At 41.9% G+C, this 16558-nt stretch overlaps 1 protein-coding gene across 2 annotated transcripts in view; it reads left to right on the top strand.

The window, feature by feature from the left end:
• Positions 1-2061: 2061 nt before the first annotated feature.
• TGM7 (transglutaminase 7) overlaps positions 2062-16558 on the top strand; it is a 28035-nt gene continuing 13538 nt past the window's right edge. Inside the window, exons 1-2 of one of the 2 annotated variants that reach the window (XM_077880824.1) lie at positions 2062-2152; positions 15997-16179. In XM_077880824.1, coding sequence (XP_077736950.1) covers positions 16068-16179 — 112 coding nt within the window. In that variant the 5' untranslated portion in view covers positions 2062-2152; positions 15997-16067. The remainder of the gene's footprint in view (positions 2153-15996; positions 16180-16558) is intronic. The other variant, XM_077880825.1, reaches the window with a different exon arrangement.

Below are 16558 nucleotides of genomic sequence, written 5' to 3'. Positions count from 1 at the left end.
ACTTTCTCAGGCCTACTACATCTTCAGAAGACATGTCTTTCAGCCCAAAGCCTAAAGATGCTCACTGTATCTTTGTTTCTCCAAAGGATGGCTGTCTCCTTGAGGTGCCCCTCAAGGGAATCCCCCAAGACAGATTCTGGGTATACTATATAAACCACATTTCCTGTCATGTCATCCTAAACATTCCTTTCTAATTTGATGAAAGTCTGTTTAATTTATCCACAGAACCTAAAACAGTGCCTGGCACATAGCAGGCACTCAATAAATCTTTGTGGATGAACAAGTGAGATGCATGCAGACTATGAGAGCATTTATGAAGGAAGTTATCCAGAAGAAAGGAATGCTTAAGCTAGAGTTCTAAAGAAAGAGGAGTCATTAGCTAGGAGAATAAAGATGGGAAAATACTCCAGGAGGATGCATGTAAGGTGCTGGACAGGGAGAAAACAGATGCCCAAGGAATCAAGAAAGCTCAGAGGAAATCCCAAACTCCTAATCATAGTTTATATGGCCAGTGGGGTTTGGCTTCTTCTTTTTCTTCTCTGACCCCTCCGTCCAATAATTCCCCCCACCAACCTCACCCCACTCACACTGGCTACCTTTTCCTTCAACAGATGTTTGACAAATATTTGTCAAATGAATGACTGGCTGCAACAGAGAGAGAATGAGGAAAAGGAAAGCAGAGTTAGAACATGCAAGACCATATTGTGTCTTTTGGATCTTACTCTAAGAGGAATAAGAAGATACAGAAGAATTTGAGCAAGGGACTCATATGATAATCTTTGCTTTTCTGTAAGATTACTCTAGCTAGTTGTATGTGTGTTCAAAGAGTGGCAATGGGAAGCCAGTTAGAGATAGAGTGGTCTAGGAGAAGTGATAGTGAACTGGACTCATGATGGGGGGGTGGTTAGAATAAAAAGAAGTAGAGGAAGCTAGATTATATTCAGCCTGAAGAAGTAACAAAATTTGGTTGTAGCATAATTTATGGGATTAACACATCTAAAAAAAGAATAAAAATATTTTTTGGCCAGAAAAGCTTATGGGTTGTTGGTGGCAGGATTAGGCATTCCCTCCACTAGGTTTTAGATGTTTAGACATAACTCCTCCATTATTCTTCCTCCATCATTTTCAAGGGGCAAAGGAACAACCTGGAAAAAGAGGTATTAGGAGACCAACCATGACTAACTCCCCTAGGATGTTTACTCATTAAAACAAGTTTGATGGCCTGGGTGGTCCAGACTGAGGTCAGACAGGCAGGTAGAGACAAGATGGGTGCAACTCACAACCAGGAAGGGGCTGTTTGGATGAGAATGGAAGACTCCACAGCAGTGGCTGAGGAGCTGACCCAGGCAGTGGGCCGGGCTGATCTTATTAACCCCTCCTGCCACACCCTCTTAGCTATATAGTTAAATGCCTCTGCAATCCTCCCCGGATTGTAGGGTTGGACAAGAACCTCTAGCCTGGCAAAGCCAGTCAACCCATCCTTGAAAGACTGCTGCTGAGTTCCTATTCTCCAAGCTGGCACCAGCTGTCAAGAGAGCAGAGCCAATTTGTGCACAAAAGTAAGCAACCTCAGGGACTTCTAGGGTACAAGATCTAGGACTTCTGGGAAGGGGATCCCAGGAGTTACTTGACTTCCGGGTAATTTCATAGGTGAAGGAAAATGTTGTTGTAATTCGGATAGTGTAGAAAATGGGCTCAGCCTGGTCAGGTGACCATGTTCTATCACCATGTGAAGATTTTGGACCATGAAGCAATGCAAGCCATTGGTGGGTTTGAAGAAGGGGTATGAACTAATCAGTTCAGGTCATATATGTTTTCAGTCCCCTTGAGAATAATCAAGCTAGGAGTTATGACAGGTTGAGTGAGATTGGGCTGAACTAGGCTATGGCAAATTCCTCCATGGTCCTGAATGTCTCTTTGGGCAGCTTAGCACATCTTGACATGTTCTTTCATTCAGTGTGAATCTCACATTCTGAAGGATCATAAATATTACCATTATTACCAAATACAATCGGCCAATGTTTGTACAGCACTTTAAGGCTTTCACAAACACTATTTGATTTTCAAAGCCGCTCTGTGAAGTAGGCTCTGCTATCAGCCCCATTTTACATTGGAGTTGGGTGCTCATTAAGGCTTACTTGCTTATAGTCAGGTAAGTACCAAATCTCAGGAAGACCAGAGCAGGGTCCCGAACCAGTTCTCTAACTCAGAAACCCGTACTCTGTCCATTTGGTCACACAGCTGTCAAACAGAAGGTCTCAAAAAACAAATGAAGTTTTATAATATTTACCAGGATGAGTAAGAAATAATATGAATTTGGGGGATGGGTGAGACTAACAGATTCAATTTTGAACATGTTACTTTTTTTCATTTTTTTAAAAGATTTTACTTATTTATTCATAGAAACACACACAGAGAGAGGCAGAGGCACAGGCAGAGGGAGAAGCAGGCTCCATGCAGGGAGCCTGATGTGGGACTCAATCCAGGGTCCCCAGGATCAAACCCCAGGCTGCAGGCAGCGCTAAACCACTGCACCACCAGGGCTGCCCTTGAACATGTTAAATTTGAAGTGACTGCAAGATCTTCAAGTGGAGAACCCAGAAGACACACATAAGGATTTGGAGGCAGGGAGAGGATTATAGTGGGTCTTTTCTGTGTTTATTTTAGAGTTAAGGGTCCTCAGAGCTTGCTCTCTTGTTATGGGACAAATCTGGTGGATTAACCCTAGCAGAGGTTAGTCTGCTATTAACATAGAGATAATTCTATGGTAGAAAAGCTTTTCTGTTCTGGAAACCAAATTTAAAACTTGACTATATTAGGCATTTATCTTTTAGGGAAAAATTTATAAACAGAATATAATATAATCATTCAGTGAACATGATTTGCAATACCATGATGGATATTGACAATAGATTCTAACTTAATTAAAAAATTAGTTGCCGAATATAATTGCTTAGCTAGATTCCAGGTGGGTATGACAATCATGTATAAGGATCTGATGTAGGTGGTAGTATGAAAAAAAGCTAGGGGTAATCAAAAGCTCAATTTGATCAGTGATGTGTAGGCTTTAAAACTAATCATTTTCAGCTATAAACCTAGTTTCTAAAGCAGTGAAGGCAAAACAGCTCTGTTATTTACCATTTTGAAACTCTCAAGCCTCTCTTTCTTTTTTTTCCCTACCAAAGACAATTGCTTTATAAAGTGAGTTTTGGTTGCTGCAGGCAATTCCTCTGCCTCTTTTATTTTATATTTTAAAAGATTTTATTTATTTATTCATGAGAGACACAGAGAGAAAGGCAGAGACACAGGCAGAGGGAGAAGCAGGCTCCATGCAGGAAGCCTGACGTGGGACTCAGTCCCGGGACTCCAGTATCACGTCCTGGGCCAAAGGCAGGCACCAAATCGCTGAGCCACCCAGGGATCCCCATCCTCTGCCTATTTTAGAAGGCCTGGCTTTCCGGGCTCTCCCCTTTTGCTGATGCTGTCAGGCCTTTTGGCCTAGAATGCCTTTCTCACACCAGCTCTCTCTCTAAAATCATCTTCATCTGTTGGTGGCTGCTCACATTTCACAAAGCCTTTCTAGAGCTCCTGTCTAGAAGACCTCCACTGTTTTGAGCTACAAAAGGCAGTTTCCTTTGTAGAGGATATTTGTGTGTGTTTTCTCCCCATCAATAGATTACAAGCTCTTTGGGGTTAAAGATCACTTTGTGTGCCTCAAAACTTCTAATATGGTGCCATCAGTATTCTAGGCATTCAATATTTGTAAAACAAAGGAAGGAAGGCATCAAAAGTCATAGAGAAATTGGGACGCTCAGTCTTTTTTTTTTTTTTTTTTTTTTACAATTTTATTTATTTATTTGAGAGAGACAGAGCATGAGAAGCAGAGGGAGAGGGAGAAGCAGACTCCCTGCTGAGCAAGGAGCCCTACAAGGGGCTCCATCACTGGCCCTAAGGATCATGACCTGAGCCCTAGGCAGATGCTTAACTGACTGAGCCACCTACGCACTCTAGGACACTGTCTTCATGAGGCTCTTAAGTTGACCAAATGAAATTTCTTTGGTTAACCTGGATAATAATATTGTGATTATTTTTGGAATAACTTCTTTTCTCATCCAAGCCCTCACCCAAATAAGTAAATAAACAAATAAATAAATAAAATTTGAGGCATAAAAGATTATTTTTACAAGGCAAAAATCATTATACTGCTAAAGCTGTATTTTCAAATAAGATGGCAAATTGTTTTATATGGAAATTCACACTTTAAGCAGGTCCTGTCCTGAGTATACAGTGTGATTACTACTAAGGAAAAAAATCCCACTTCAGCATAGACAAAATAACAGGAAGGAAACTTATCAAAATGTATATTACTCTTACCATTTAAAAAAAATCTAATTTTAGGCACCTGGGTGGCTTAGTCAGCTAAGGTCCTGCCTTCAGCTAAGGTCATGATCTCAGGGTCCTAAGATGTATCCCCATGTCAGGCTCCAGAAGTCTGCTTCTCCCTCTCTCTCTCTGTCCTTCCCCCTTGCTTGTGCTCTCTTTCTCTCTCAAATAAATAAATAAATATAATCTTTTTAAAAAAACATCTATTTTTGAAATATCTTCAATAGAAGTTAGGACTTTTATTACAAAGAGTTTTTTTTATTTCCACCTTCCTTATATAGAGCACATAGTTCTAATACAAGAGATTCTTGCACCAGTAACAACAAAAGTATTATTTTTCTGAGCCAAAGTATTTTTTTAATAAAATAAATCCCCCGAGGTGTTCAGTAAACACTTAGTAATGAGCAAATTTAGTGTATCCAAATGAGGACCATTTCCTAAATACACTCAAGCACATTAAAAAAAAAAAAAAAAGGCAGAGGATGTGACAGAGAGCTTTGTTTATAATAGGTGTCAGAACTTTTGATGAATCACACAGATTAATCCAGGGAATTAGGCACCTCTTACATACCCTTGACAATGATCAGTGAATGTGTTAATAGCTTTGTTTTCTCTGCATCACTATTCTTCACGAAACCTGAATTCTTCCTCCAGGAGTGTTGACTAAATACTTCTGCTTCTCTCTTTACACTGTCAGTCAGATAAAATACACATGTCCAGATTTCCAGTCATGGTCCTCCTATCCCTTTGCTCACTTTCTTTTAAAAACATTTTTTTCCTCCTTGATTAAAAACATCTTAACCTCCCATCATGAATTTTTTAATTCAGTAAAGTATAAATAAGGAAATCATAATCACTCACAATCTCACTGCTCTGTTTTCTTTTTTTAAGATTTTATTTATTTATTCATGAGACACACACACACACACAGAGGCAGAGACATAGGCAGAGGGAGAAGAAGGCTCCATGCAGGGAGCCGGACGTGGGATTCGATCCTGAGTCTCCAGGATCAGCCCTGGGCCGAAGGCAGGCGCTAAATCGGGAGCCCCCCAGATGTCCCAAATCTCACTGTTCTTAAACAATCACAGTTTATATTTTCTTCCATCTTCTAAAAATGGGTCTATCTATGTAATAACATTTTTTACACCATTGAGATAAGCTGCACTGTTTTTGTACCCTGCTTCTCTCTCCTCCCCCCACCCCCACCTGCCTACCAGTTAATAGACATTTCCCCTTGTCATTGGAAGCTTTATCAACTTTATTTTTAAAAAAATATTTCTTTATTTTAGGGGATCCCTGGGTGGCGCAGTGGTTTGGCGCCTGCCTTTGGCCCAGGGCGCGATCCTGGAGACCCGGGATCGAGTCCCACATCGGGCTCCCGGTGCATGGAGCCTGCTTCTCCCTCTGCCTGTGTCTCTGCCTCTCTCTCTCTCTCTGTATGACTATCATAAAAAAAAAAATTATTTCTTTATTTTAGAGAAAGAGAGTATAGTAGAATGGGAGGAGAGGTAGAGGGAAAGGGAGGAAATCTCAAGCAGATTAACTGCTGAGCATGGAGCCAAACGTGGGGCTGGATCTCACGATCTGGGGCTGGATCTCATGATCATGACCTGAGCCAAAACCAAGAGTTGGATGTTCAACTGACTGAGCCACCCAGGCACCCCTATCAACTTCATTTTTAATCAATGGCATAATTCACCATGTCAACGTATTTTGCTTTTCAAGAGGCAAAGTTTGCCAGGTCCTAATGGGATGTTCAAACCCATTTTATTTCCTTTTTTTTAAAGATTTTATTTATTTATTCATGAGAGACAGGGAGAGAGAGAGAGAGAGAGAGAGGGGGAGAGAGAGAGAGAGAGAGAGAGAGAGAGAGAGATTGGCAGAGACACAGGCAGAGGGAGAAGCAGGCTCCATGCAGGGAACCTGATGTGGGACTTGATCCCAGGACTCCAGGACCACGCCCTGGGCCGAAGGCAGGGGCTAAACCGCTGAGCCACCCAGGGATCCACTCAAGCTCATTTTCATGACAACTGATGAATGACCTTCCTGAGGGTAGCATGCTCCTAATGCATTTCCATCTGGACACTGACTATCTGGCAGTTCCTGACACCAGACTGAGCTGGTTTAGACCGAAATGGGTTCCAAGCCTTAAAGTGACAGAAGTGCAAAGGGATAAATCAAGCTATGCTTTGCCTTCCACATCACTTGAGTCTTCTCAGCTTAAAAAGGAGGGCACAGAAACAAATCCCTCAGCAATTTTTTAAAAAGGCTTAGGACGGAAGCTCTTTCCCTTATGCGAAGATGCACCTGGAACAACGGGGAAATTAAGAGCAGGAAGAGTCCAAGGAGGAGGAGGAAACAGCAGCCTCGCCCTACCGACTCAGGTTGAGAAAAGAGGTTCTAGGAGGATGACTATAAATGCTCAGAGACACAATTAGGTCTGGAATCTTAATACTGATTAGTTGAAGGTCCTTGGCTGACAGAAGAAGAAGGGAGATGGATCAGAGTGAGTACTGGGAATCTGACATTTCTGAGGTGCTGAATTAAGAGAGGGGAGACATTTGGAGAGGGTGGGGGTGAATAGAAGAGACAGGAGGACTTAAATTGATCTGGCTCCTTCCTCCCATTTCCTTACCTTCATTTGGAAGGCACAAACCACTGGGGCACAAATCATACATTCATTTTTTTATGAGTGGATTCAGCTTACCCTTGAAGCTATGGACAATCTTTTCTTTAATATCTTGTGACTAGAATGGTCTTGGGAAGTCTGAGGAAGCCCATGAGGATCTTGACCTCTACAACGAAGTCCCCAGTTACCTGTTTTAAAATATGAACTGGACCGTGGCCCTTACCCACTGGGATTCTGATGGCTTCCCAGCACAAATGTCCCTGATCAAGCTCAACTCCCACCCCCCCTTACCCCTTCCCTATACCCTGGGTTTGCCATTCCACACACTGTCTTTTCTGACTCAAGGTCTTTCAATATTCTACCTAAATATTGACTACTCTATGTTTTTTTTTTTCTCTCATAGCAGTTAGCATAATTAAGAATTACAACCTATGTGTTTACATTTTTGGTATCTTATACTCTTATACCCAAGAAAGCAGGGACCTCAAAGAAAAGGTTTTATAGAGATAACCTCTAGTTCAACATTTTGTGGATAGTTTAATAAGAACCCTTGGTACTTGGGAAGCCATCTCTGTGGCTAACCCTGTAGCTGTGGGAGGATCACCTCTTAGATCCTAGACCTTTCTCCTGGCCCAGTTTCTCCTCTGATTCTCAGCTCCCCTTAAAGAGTGCTGCTCCTGCCTCTGTGCTCAGGCTCTTTTCCAGAGCACCTCAGAATCTTTGCTGCTGGAATGAAAAGAACACTCCAGTCTGGTAGTCACACAGGACCTACTGGGAGAGGATGCTAAACATGGATTATGTATTTCTTAAAATTGTGCCCAAAATTACATATCATAGAAAATACTAGAGATTAGAGCTGTACATGGTATTTTAACAGAAGTTGGAGTTAAACAGAGGAGTCTCAAGACACCTGTTTGTATGCTACCTTTGGCACATGTTTTTTTTTCCAAAGTCTAGGGTATTTTTCCCCTCCATTATCCTCAACCTAAGCCTAAATGTTATATCATCTTTTTTATTTTTATTATTTTTATTTTTTAAATTTATTTAAATTTATTTATTCATGAGAGACACAGAGACTTAGGCAGAGGAAGACTCTCCATGGGGAGCCCAATGTGGGACTCAATCCCAGGACCCCGAGATCATGACCTGAGCCAAAGGCAGATGCTTAACCTCTGAGTTACCCAGGTGCCCCAATATATTATCTTTTTTTAAAACCATACTTTAATTAAGCAAGTAATACACAAAAAATATATACTTGTTATAAAAAGTAATACATTCACATATTAGGATAAAAAAGGCCAAGTCCCCTTTCACGTACATATGTACTCTCAATCCTGCTCCTTTCTCACAGGAAAGAACTGTTAACAATGTGCTTAACTGCTTAACCAGATAATACTAGATTATATAGAATTTTTGGCTTTACACAATGGGATCATATAATACATAGTATCTTTACACAATCGGATTATATAATGCATATTAAAAAGCTGACTTGCTTTTTAAAAACCGTAATCATATATCTTGGAAATCTTTGCATGCCAGTGCATACTGGTCTATCAAAAATTTTAGGGCAGCTCAGGTGTCTCAGCAGTTTAGCGCCACATTCGGCCCAGGGCGTGATCCTGGAGACCTGGGATCGAGTCCCACATCGGGCTTCCTGCATGGAGCCTGATTCTCCCTCTGCCTGTGTCTCTGCCTCTCTCTCTCTGTTTCTCATGAATAAATAAATAAAATATTTTAAACATTTTTAGTCGAATTATAATTTTCCATTCTGGGAATATAAACATAGCTTATTTAATAAATTTATTAACTTATTTGTTACTATGCATTATACACGAACATTTAGATTGTTTCAGTATTTTGGTCTTATAAACAATGTTGCAGTGAACATCCCTACTGATATAACTGTGCATATGGGTGCAAGTATTTTTTATATGAAAGATTTCTAAAAGAAGAACTGTCAGATCAAAGACAATACCCACTAAGTGTTTTGTTTTGTTTTTTATGATAGTCACAGAGAGAGACTGAGGGAGGGACAGAGGGAGAAGCAGGCTCCATGCACCAGGAGCCCGACGTGGGATTCAATCCCGGGTCTCGAGGATCGCGCCCTGGGCCAAAGGCAGGCGCCAAACCTCTGCACCACCCAGGGATTCCCCCCACTAAGTTTTTGATGGATATTGTAGAGGAGGGAAAACTTCACTTTTTTTCCTTCTACCAATCAAGTGCATTGGCTGGGGACCGACAATTAGTCTGATAAAAGAAACAGAAAATAAACAGAAGTGTATTAACATGTACATTGCACATATACATGGGAGCACTCAGCGATGAGTAACTCAGAAGGATGGTTAGGATTTGGGCTTGTATAGCATCTTAATAAAAGAACAAGATATTTTTAGAGAAGTGAGAAGACAAAGGAAAAGGAGCCACCCAGGCATCCCAAGACCTAATGATTCAAACTGTGTAGCCATCCTGGGGACACTTTTGTCTCACCAGCAGCTATTTGAATTGCCAAGCACTGGGTATAAGCCATCACATAATACAGTTAACCATGTAGATATCATTAAAGGGAAATAATGTTTCAAAGAAACAGCTTAGGGATGCCTGGGTGGCTTAGTGGTTGAATGTCTGCCTTTGGCTCAGGGCCTGATCCTGGAGACCCGGGATTGAGTCCTGCGTTGGGCTTCCTCCATGGACCCTGCTTCTCCCTCAACCTGTGTCTCTGCCTCTTCTTTCTCTGTGTCTCTCATGAATAAAGAAATAAAATATTTTTAAAAATACACAAAGAAACAGCTTAGACAACTGAGGAATAAATGGTTCAGAGTCTGAGAAACTGAGAGGAAAGAGGGACACCAGGTTGGCCCTGAAGCTGACTTATTGGCATTTTAGGATATGGAGGTTGGGAAGAATCTGTGATTTTCACTGTGCTCTTTAGATGCTTAGGGCTCTATAGAGAAGCCAGGGGAACCCCTCCCCACTTCTTCCATCAGAGCAGCTCCTCTTAGGTCTGTTTGTTACATTTTCATTTGATTAAAGCACAATAATCACTTACTTGGAAAAAAAAAAAAAAAAGGTGAAAACCTCCCAACTAGCACCACAAGCCAGAGGTTAAAGCTAGCTAGGCTCGGAAGTCAAACTGTCTAGATTTAAAAGACAGTTTTGCCACTTACTAGTCTGGCAAGTTAGTCTCACTGATCATCTGTCTACTCACCTGTAATATGGAGTTAATAATATCTAGTTGGATAGTTGTAGGGACAGAGGAAGTAATATAGGGATGCCTGGGTGGCTTAGTGGTTGAGCATCTACTTTCAGCTCAGGGCGTGATCCCAGGGTCCTGGGAACAAGTCCTGCATCAGGTGCCCCACAGGGAGCCTGCTTCTCCCTCTGCCTATGTCTTTGCCTCTCTCTGTGTGTCTCTCATGAATAAACAAATAAAATCTTTTAAAAAAAAAAAAGGAAGGAGATAATGTATATAAAGCCTGGGGCTTAAAAACACTCAATAAATATTACCCAGATATAAAACTATTGTTATAGGTGTTAAGATATCTCCATGTACCAAAATGTTTGGGGAGGCTTTTGTGAAAAGGGTGGATGCTGAGTTTTACTTGAAGAATGGAGACAGTGGGGATGCGGATATTGGGGAAGGGACCATCCAGAGGTAGAACCAGTCTGGGCATGATCTATTTGGAAGACACAACATGAATGAAGCAGAATTTATTTATGGGCTACTGGGAGATAAGATTGGATAAATATGTTGGTACCACATTGAGGAGGGCTTTGAATGCTTGACAAAGCAATTTGGACTTGAACCTTTAGATAATAAGACAGTTTTGTCCTTGCACACTATAAGAGAAATAGAAACACTCTGTAGTAATCTTATCACTAAGGAATCTTTGTGTGCTCTCACAAAGATGTACCCTTGCATATTTTTAAAAAGAAAAGTAATGAAAAAGAATGAAATATTTACAAAAGCACTAAATTCACAATAATAATGAGAAGTAGGAAAAGAAAAGACACTGACAGAGTAGCTAGTCTAAATGCAGGGGCAAACGCAGAAGGGAAGGAGCCCAGTTCACCTAATGGTTGGTGGCAGGTGCCCAGTGCTTGCTGTGCCTGGGATAATTTACCCTTCGGTATCTCTGTCTAGAGCTTTCCAGTATTTCATCAGTAGCCTGATTGCCTAGGACATAGCTGGCTGTGGATTCTTTTAATCTGCCCCAGTCTTCATCCAAACTAGCTTTAGGAAGCCCCGGAAGTCAAGGTATTTCAACAAGTGTTTATTAGCCTGTCACAAACCCATGGATGCCAGTCCCTCACACACACAGGGCGGTCCCTCCTTTCTTCTTGCCAACACCTTTGATTAGGTACTCTTAGTTTTTTACCTAGGTTATTACGACAGAGTCTCACTGCCCTTCCCTCCCTAGACTTTTTCCCTCCATCTGAGCTACATACCATAGCCAGATTAATCCTGCACTACAGCTTTGATGGTGCCACTCCTGTTCAAAAAGCTGCCTCTAGTCAAAGTAATGCTTTTCCCTAACTAGAAAAGGAATACATGTTCAAAGCAAAAGCTTGGACAGTACCAAAAAACTCACAGGAAAGAAAAACTTCCCATAGTGTTACTACCTAAAGATAATCTGTGCCATGCTTGGTTTTATTTAGTCTTTTAAAAAATTATTTATTTATTCATGAGAAACACACAGAGAGAGGTAGAGACACAGGCAGAAGGAGAAGCAGGCTCCCTGCAGGGAGCCCAATGTGGGGCTTGATCCCAGGACCATGGGATCATGCCCTAAGCCAAAGGCAGATGCTCAACCACTGAGTCATCCAGGCATCCCTGGTTTCAGTCTTATTATGTTGCTTTTTAATACTTCATGAATTATTTCCTGATATTCTTTGTTCTTTTTGTTGGTCACACTAAGATAAGAAGAATAAAGTTTAGGTATCCAACTCTTACTGTAGTATCTTTGGTCTGCACTGGCCATCCTTATTTCTTACATTTTTGTACACAAATTATGATTTTTCTTAGGAAAAATTCCCCAAAGGGGAATTTATGGCTCAAATGTATTTATGTTTTAAGGCTTTCTTTTTTTTATTAATTTTTTTTTAATTCATGATAGTCACACACAGAGATTGAGAGAGAGAGAGAGAGGTGGGGGGGGGCAGAGACACAGGCAGAGGGAGAAGCAGGCTCCATGCACCGGGAGCCCGACGTGGGATTCGATCCCGGGTCTCCAGGATCGCGCCCTGGGCCAAAGGCAGGCGCCAAACCACTGTGCCACCCAGGCATCCAAGGCTTTCTTTTCTTATGTAATAAACATTGATAAATTGCCCTCAGAAAGATGTACCATTTTATCCTCCCACCGTGGATAGGTTTACCTATTTACTACTGAATCAAACAGCAGCATCTTTGCCTGGAGACAAGTGCCCCTTCATGTTGGCCCTGCTGCCCTCACAGGCTTCTCTCTTCCTATATAGCCCCACTGCCCTCTTGTCAGGTTATTCTCATAGTTTATCCAAGCTGCACATATTGCTTCAGCAAACATCTCAGAGCACTTACCAGGGAAGGCCAGAGACTATCAAGGTTAAGAGTGAAGGCTCTGGAGCCAGCCTACCTGGGTTTGAATCCCAGATCTGCCCTATACCTTCCAGCATGTGGGGAAGAATATTAACACCTCCATTACAGGGTGGTTGTGAGAACAGAAATGCTTTCAGACACATAAAATGCTTCTGATGGTGTCTGGCATGTAGTAGGTACTCAGTGAGCATTAGCTAACATTAGTAATGACTAGGAACCATGCTCTATCTGAGGCATGGGGGATCCAGGTGTGAGAAGATGGCCAAGGTCTTTGCTTCTCTGGAACTAATTCTAGACACTACTAAGTGCCCAACAAAGAATAAAGAGGGGGTTGTGATGGCAAGCAGTAGGTGAGATGTGGGGCATCATATTCAGTGGCTGAAGAAAGCCCCTGTGCAGTCGTTACCTCTGACCTAAGACCCAAGGGCAGAGATGGAGCCATTCTCAAGAATGGGGCTGCCTCAGGCTTTCATCTCAGGGGGCAGGAGCTTCAGAACTCATCACAGGCAGGTGGCTGTTTAAATGTCATCCCCGTCTTTCCCCACACTTTTTAAGACTAATAATACATGGGGGTATATTTGATCCTTCCTTGTCTTTATATTAGTTAAGCACCAAGAGTCATGTGGCTGGGGCTTACTCTCCTCTTACTCACATCATTAACTCTGGTGGGCAGGTGGCCAAGTCAAGAAGACCTTGTGGGTGCTGACATACTTTTACTAATTGCTTCTGCTTCATTTCCTGCTTTGTTGAACCTCTCCTGATCCTCTTGATTTTCTTTTCCTGCTCCCTTGAAGGACCTCCCTCTTGTTTTTTGAAGTCACTGTCTCCCTGATAGGAAAAGCACTTTAGTGAGCCAAATGCATAATGGTATTAAGTGGAATAAAAAAGAAAACCTGAGTTTCCAAAGGAGAATGAGTTTTGTCCATGCACTGCAGCCTGGCACAGAGAGGAAGGCATTTTCCTTCTTCCTCTCCCACTTTCCTTCCCAACTCAAGCACCAGCCTGGGTAAATGGAGAATTGAGGTGGCTGCCCTTACGAACCATGCTTCTAGCTGTGAACAGCAGCCAGAAAAATGCTGCCCCCCACCCCACTCCCTTCTGTTCCTTCCTGTGGAAGTGATATAAGTGCTCCTGAGTGCTCTTTGGCTATCTGATCTTTCAGGGTGGAATGGCCACTGAGCACTATACATGGGGTAGAGAAGCTTCCTTCAGAGGCCGCGTAGTTCCTGTTGTAAAAATGTCAGGCTCCTCAAGAACAGATAAGATGCAATCAGCTTCCACCAGTTTCTAGGCCAGTTGCTTTCAAACTTTTCTGACCATGACCCACAGTTTACATCATGACTCAGTTGCACATAAAATTATACTTGCTCTCCTTATGTGTGATTAGATACATTGTGATATTTTCTATTTTTAAAAAATATTGGTCACATTTCTCTAAACTGATTTTGCAAACTACTAATGGATTGGACCTGATGTTTTAAAAATGCTGTTAAGTAACTCTAAGGCATCTGTTTTAGATCTTGCCCTAACTTTTCTGGTTCCAATAATATAATTATTTAAGTGCTTAAGTTACATCAAGAGGTTTAAAAGCTTTGTATGATTTGATCCAGTAATTCATCTTTGAATCTACCTCAAGGAAAGAAGGTTACAAGAAGGGGGATTAAGGGATCATCAGGAGCACTCTGTTTTTAGCCAAATATTTAACAAATTTTTAGGAAAGATGCAAATATGAAAATTGGATTTGATTTTTAGACTGTGAAAGACATTTAAAAAAAGATTTTATTTATTTATTTGGCAGAGAGAGAGAGAGAAAGAGTAAGCAATAGAGCAGGTACGGAGAGGGGGCGGGGAAGAGGGGGAAGGGGCAGAAGGAGATGGGAAAGGGGCAGGAGAGGGAGAGGGACAAGCAGCTCCCTGCTGAGCAGGGAGCCCAACACAGGGAATCTCTCCTGGGATCATGACCTGAGCCAAAGGCAGATGCTTAACCGACTGAGCCAACCAGGTACCCCTGTGAAAGACATTTTTAAACACTTAATCCACTTTCCTCATGTAAAGTATTAGAGGTAGTCACAGCTAGTTGAACAACTAAAAGAGTATTTCCTAATAGCTCAGCGTTAACCTGGAAGAAAGCTCCATTGGCATCTGACGTAAGCCCTAACGCTTAGAACCATCTTATTACCTATGACTTGGATGAAGAACTAGAAAATAGTTTAGGCAATTCCCAGGTGTTAAGGTGAAGCATTTGAGTAAAAGATTTAGAATTCAAGAAGTCTAGCCAGGTAGGAAAGATGGGCTGAAACTAGCAAAGTGAACTCATTTAGCAAAAACATAAAAAATATATGTAGAAGTTCAAAATGTGAATGGTATAAAAAGTGGGTGGGTGCCAAGATTTGTTTTTCCTCTAGGATACTATTTGGCAGGACCCTTGGCCTCATTCTCTAGTTGTGACAATCAAAAATGTCTCCAGGCATTGCTAAATGTCCTCTAGGGGACAGAATTTCTCCAGTGGAGAACCACTGAGATAAACTGATGTGCTACTAGTAAAAAATATCTGATGGATTTTTGCTTACTGTTAGTGCAATAAATAAAATAAAAAATAAATAAATAAAAAATAACAAAGCAAATGCAGTCTGAGGCTGCATTATTATTAGCATTAAGAGCAATTAGTGATTATTGGGTGCTTACTCTGTACCTGCTGCTACAATAAGGTCTTTACTTGTGAATCCTCACTCAATGTGCACGTGAACCCTAAGGCTAGGAATACCACTGTCTCCATTTTTCAGCTAGAAAACTGATGTCTATGGACATAAGGGACTTATTCAAAGTCTTACAGCTGAGGTGGGGAGAGCCTGCACTCTGGCCCACTGTGCTATGAGAGTCTTTAAACTGTATACTAGGTGCACACATACAGTAGCATCCTGGAAAGAGTCTGTGCCCTCGTCCACCTGGAATGTGGCTGAGAGGTGAGAAATAAACTACCACCTGGTATCTTAAAGCAGGGACTTGCATATAGTCAGCGCATTGACTGAATTCATACAAAATTATAATACGCTCTATCCTCTGTCAGCAGGACAATAGAGTAACTTTTGGAAAGATTGCCCACAAAAGTAGTTAACAGTATGTGGTGGCACTTTAATGGTTAAGTTTCAGTTATATGGAAACATTTCTCTTCCTGGGACCCTAATTCTTAAACCCTATCGCTCCCAGTCTGGTCTGGGTGCAGATTCACAAGGATCACAACCTTCCCACTCCAGGGTCAGGGCCTGCTAAATTGTCCTACGAGGCTAAGTTGTGAAACTAGGAGGCAGGGTGGCAGAAGGGCTACTCTCTGGACAGAATCCTACCTAATTCAGAGCATGGGAGCTTTGGCTCGGTGATTAATGACCTGTCTCCTCCCCTCCCCCTCCAGTGGCAGCCTTGGAGCTCAGGTCTGTTGACCTGCAGAGCCCAAGGAACAACAAGGAGCATCACACACAGGAGATGGGCCTGAAGCGGCTTATTGTGCGCCGGGGCCAGTCCTTTGTGCTCCAGCTACATTTTAACCGATCCTTCCACTTTGGGAAAGACTACCTTACCTTTGTGGCTGAGACTGGTGAGTTCATCCTGACCCAAGGCAAAATTCACCTGTAGGAGCCTTTCTGAGTGCTCCCACCCCTCTCTTTTCCTGAGATCCCCAGAACCCTGAAAGTGATGTTAAGGAAAGATTTGGCCAACTCAGCAAACTGCAATTTTGATAGTAACAGCCAACTTTGCATTATGCAACAGGCGCTGTGCTCAAACTTTATGCATATTATTTCATTTAATCCCCATAACAAGAGTTTCATGTGGGTACTATGATGATCCCATTTTACACATTAAAAAAAACTGAGGCCCACAGGTCTTCAATGGCTTGCCCAAAGACACCCAGTGACAATAAAGCCTTAAACCAAAAGGAATCGCAGGTGGTCCTCCCAGTCTCCCTGGAATCATGT

This window comes from Canis aureus, chromosome 32 (assembly GCF_053574225.1).
Source record: "Canis aureus isolate CA01 chromosome 32, VMU_Caureus_v.1.0, whole genome shotgun sequence".
Classification (NCBI taxonomy): domain Eukaryota; kingdom Metazoa; phylum Chordata; class Mammalia; order Carnivora; family Canidae; genus Canis; species Canis aureus.
Note: the sequence above shows the minus strand (reverse complement) of the source record. Positions and strands in the feature narration are given on the sequence as shown.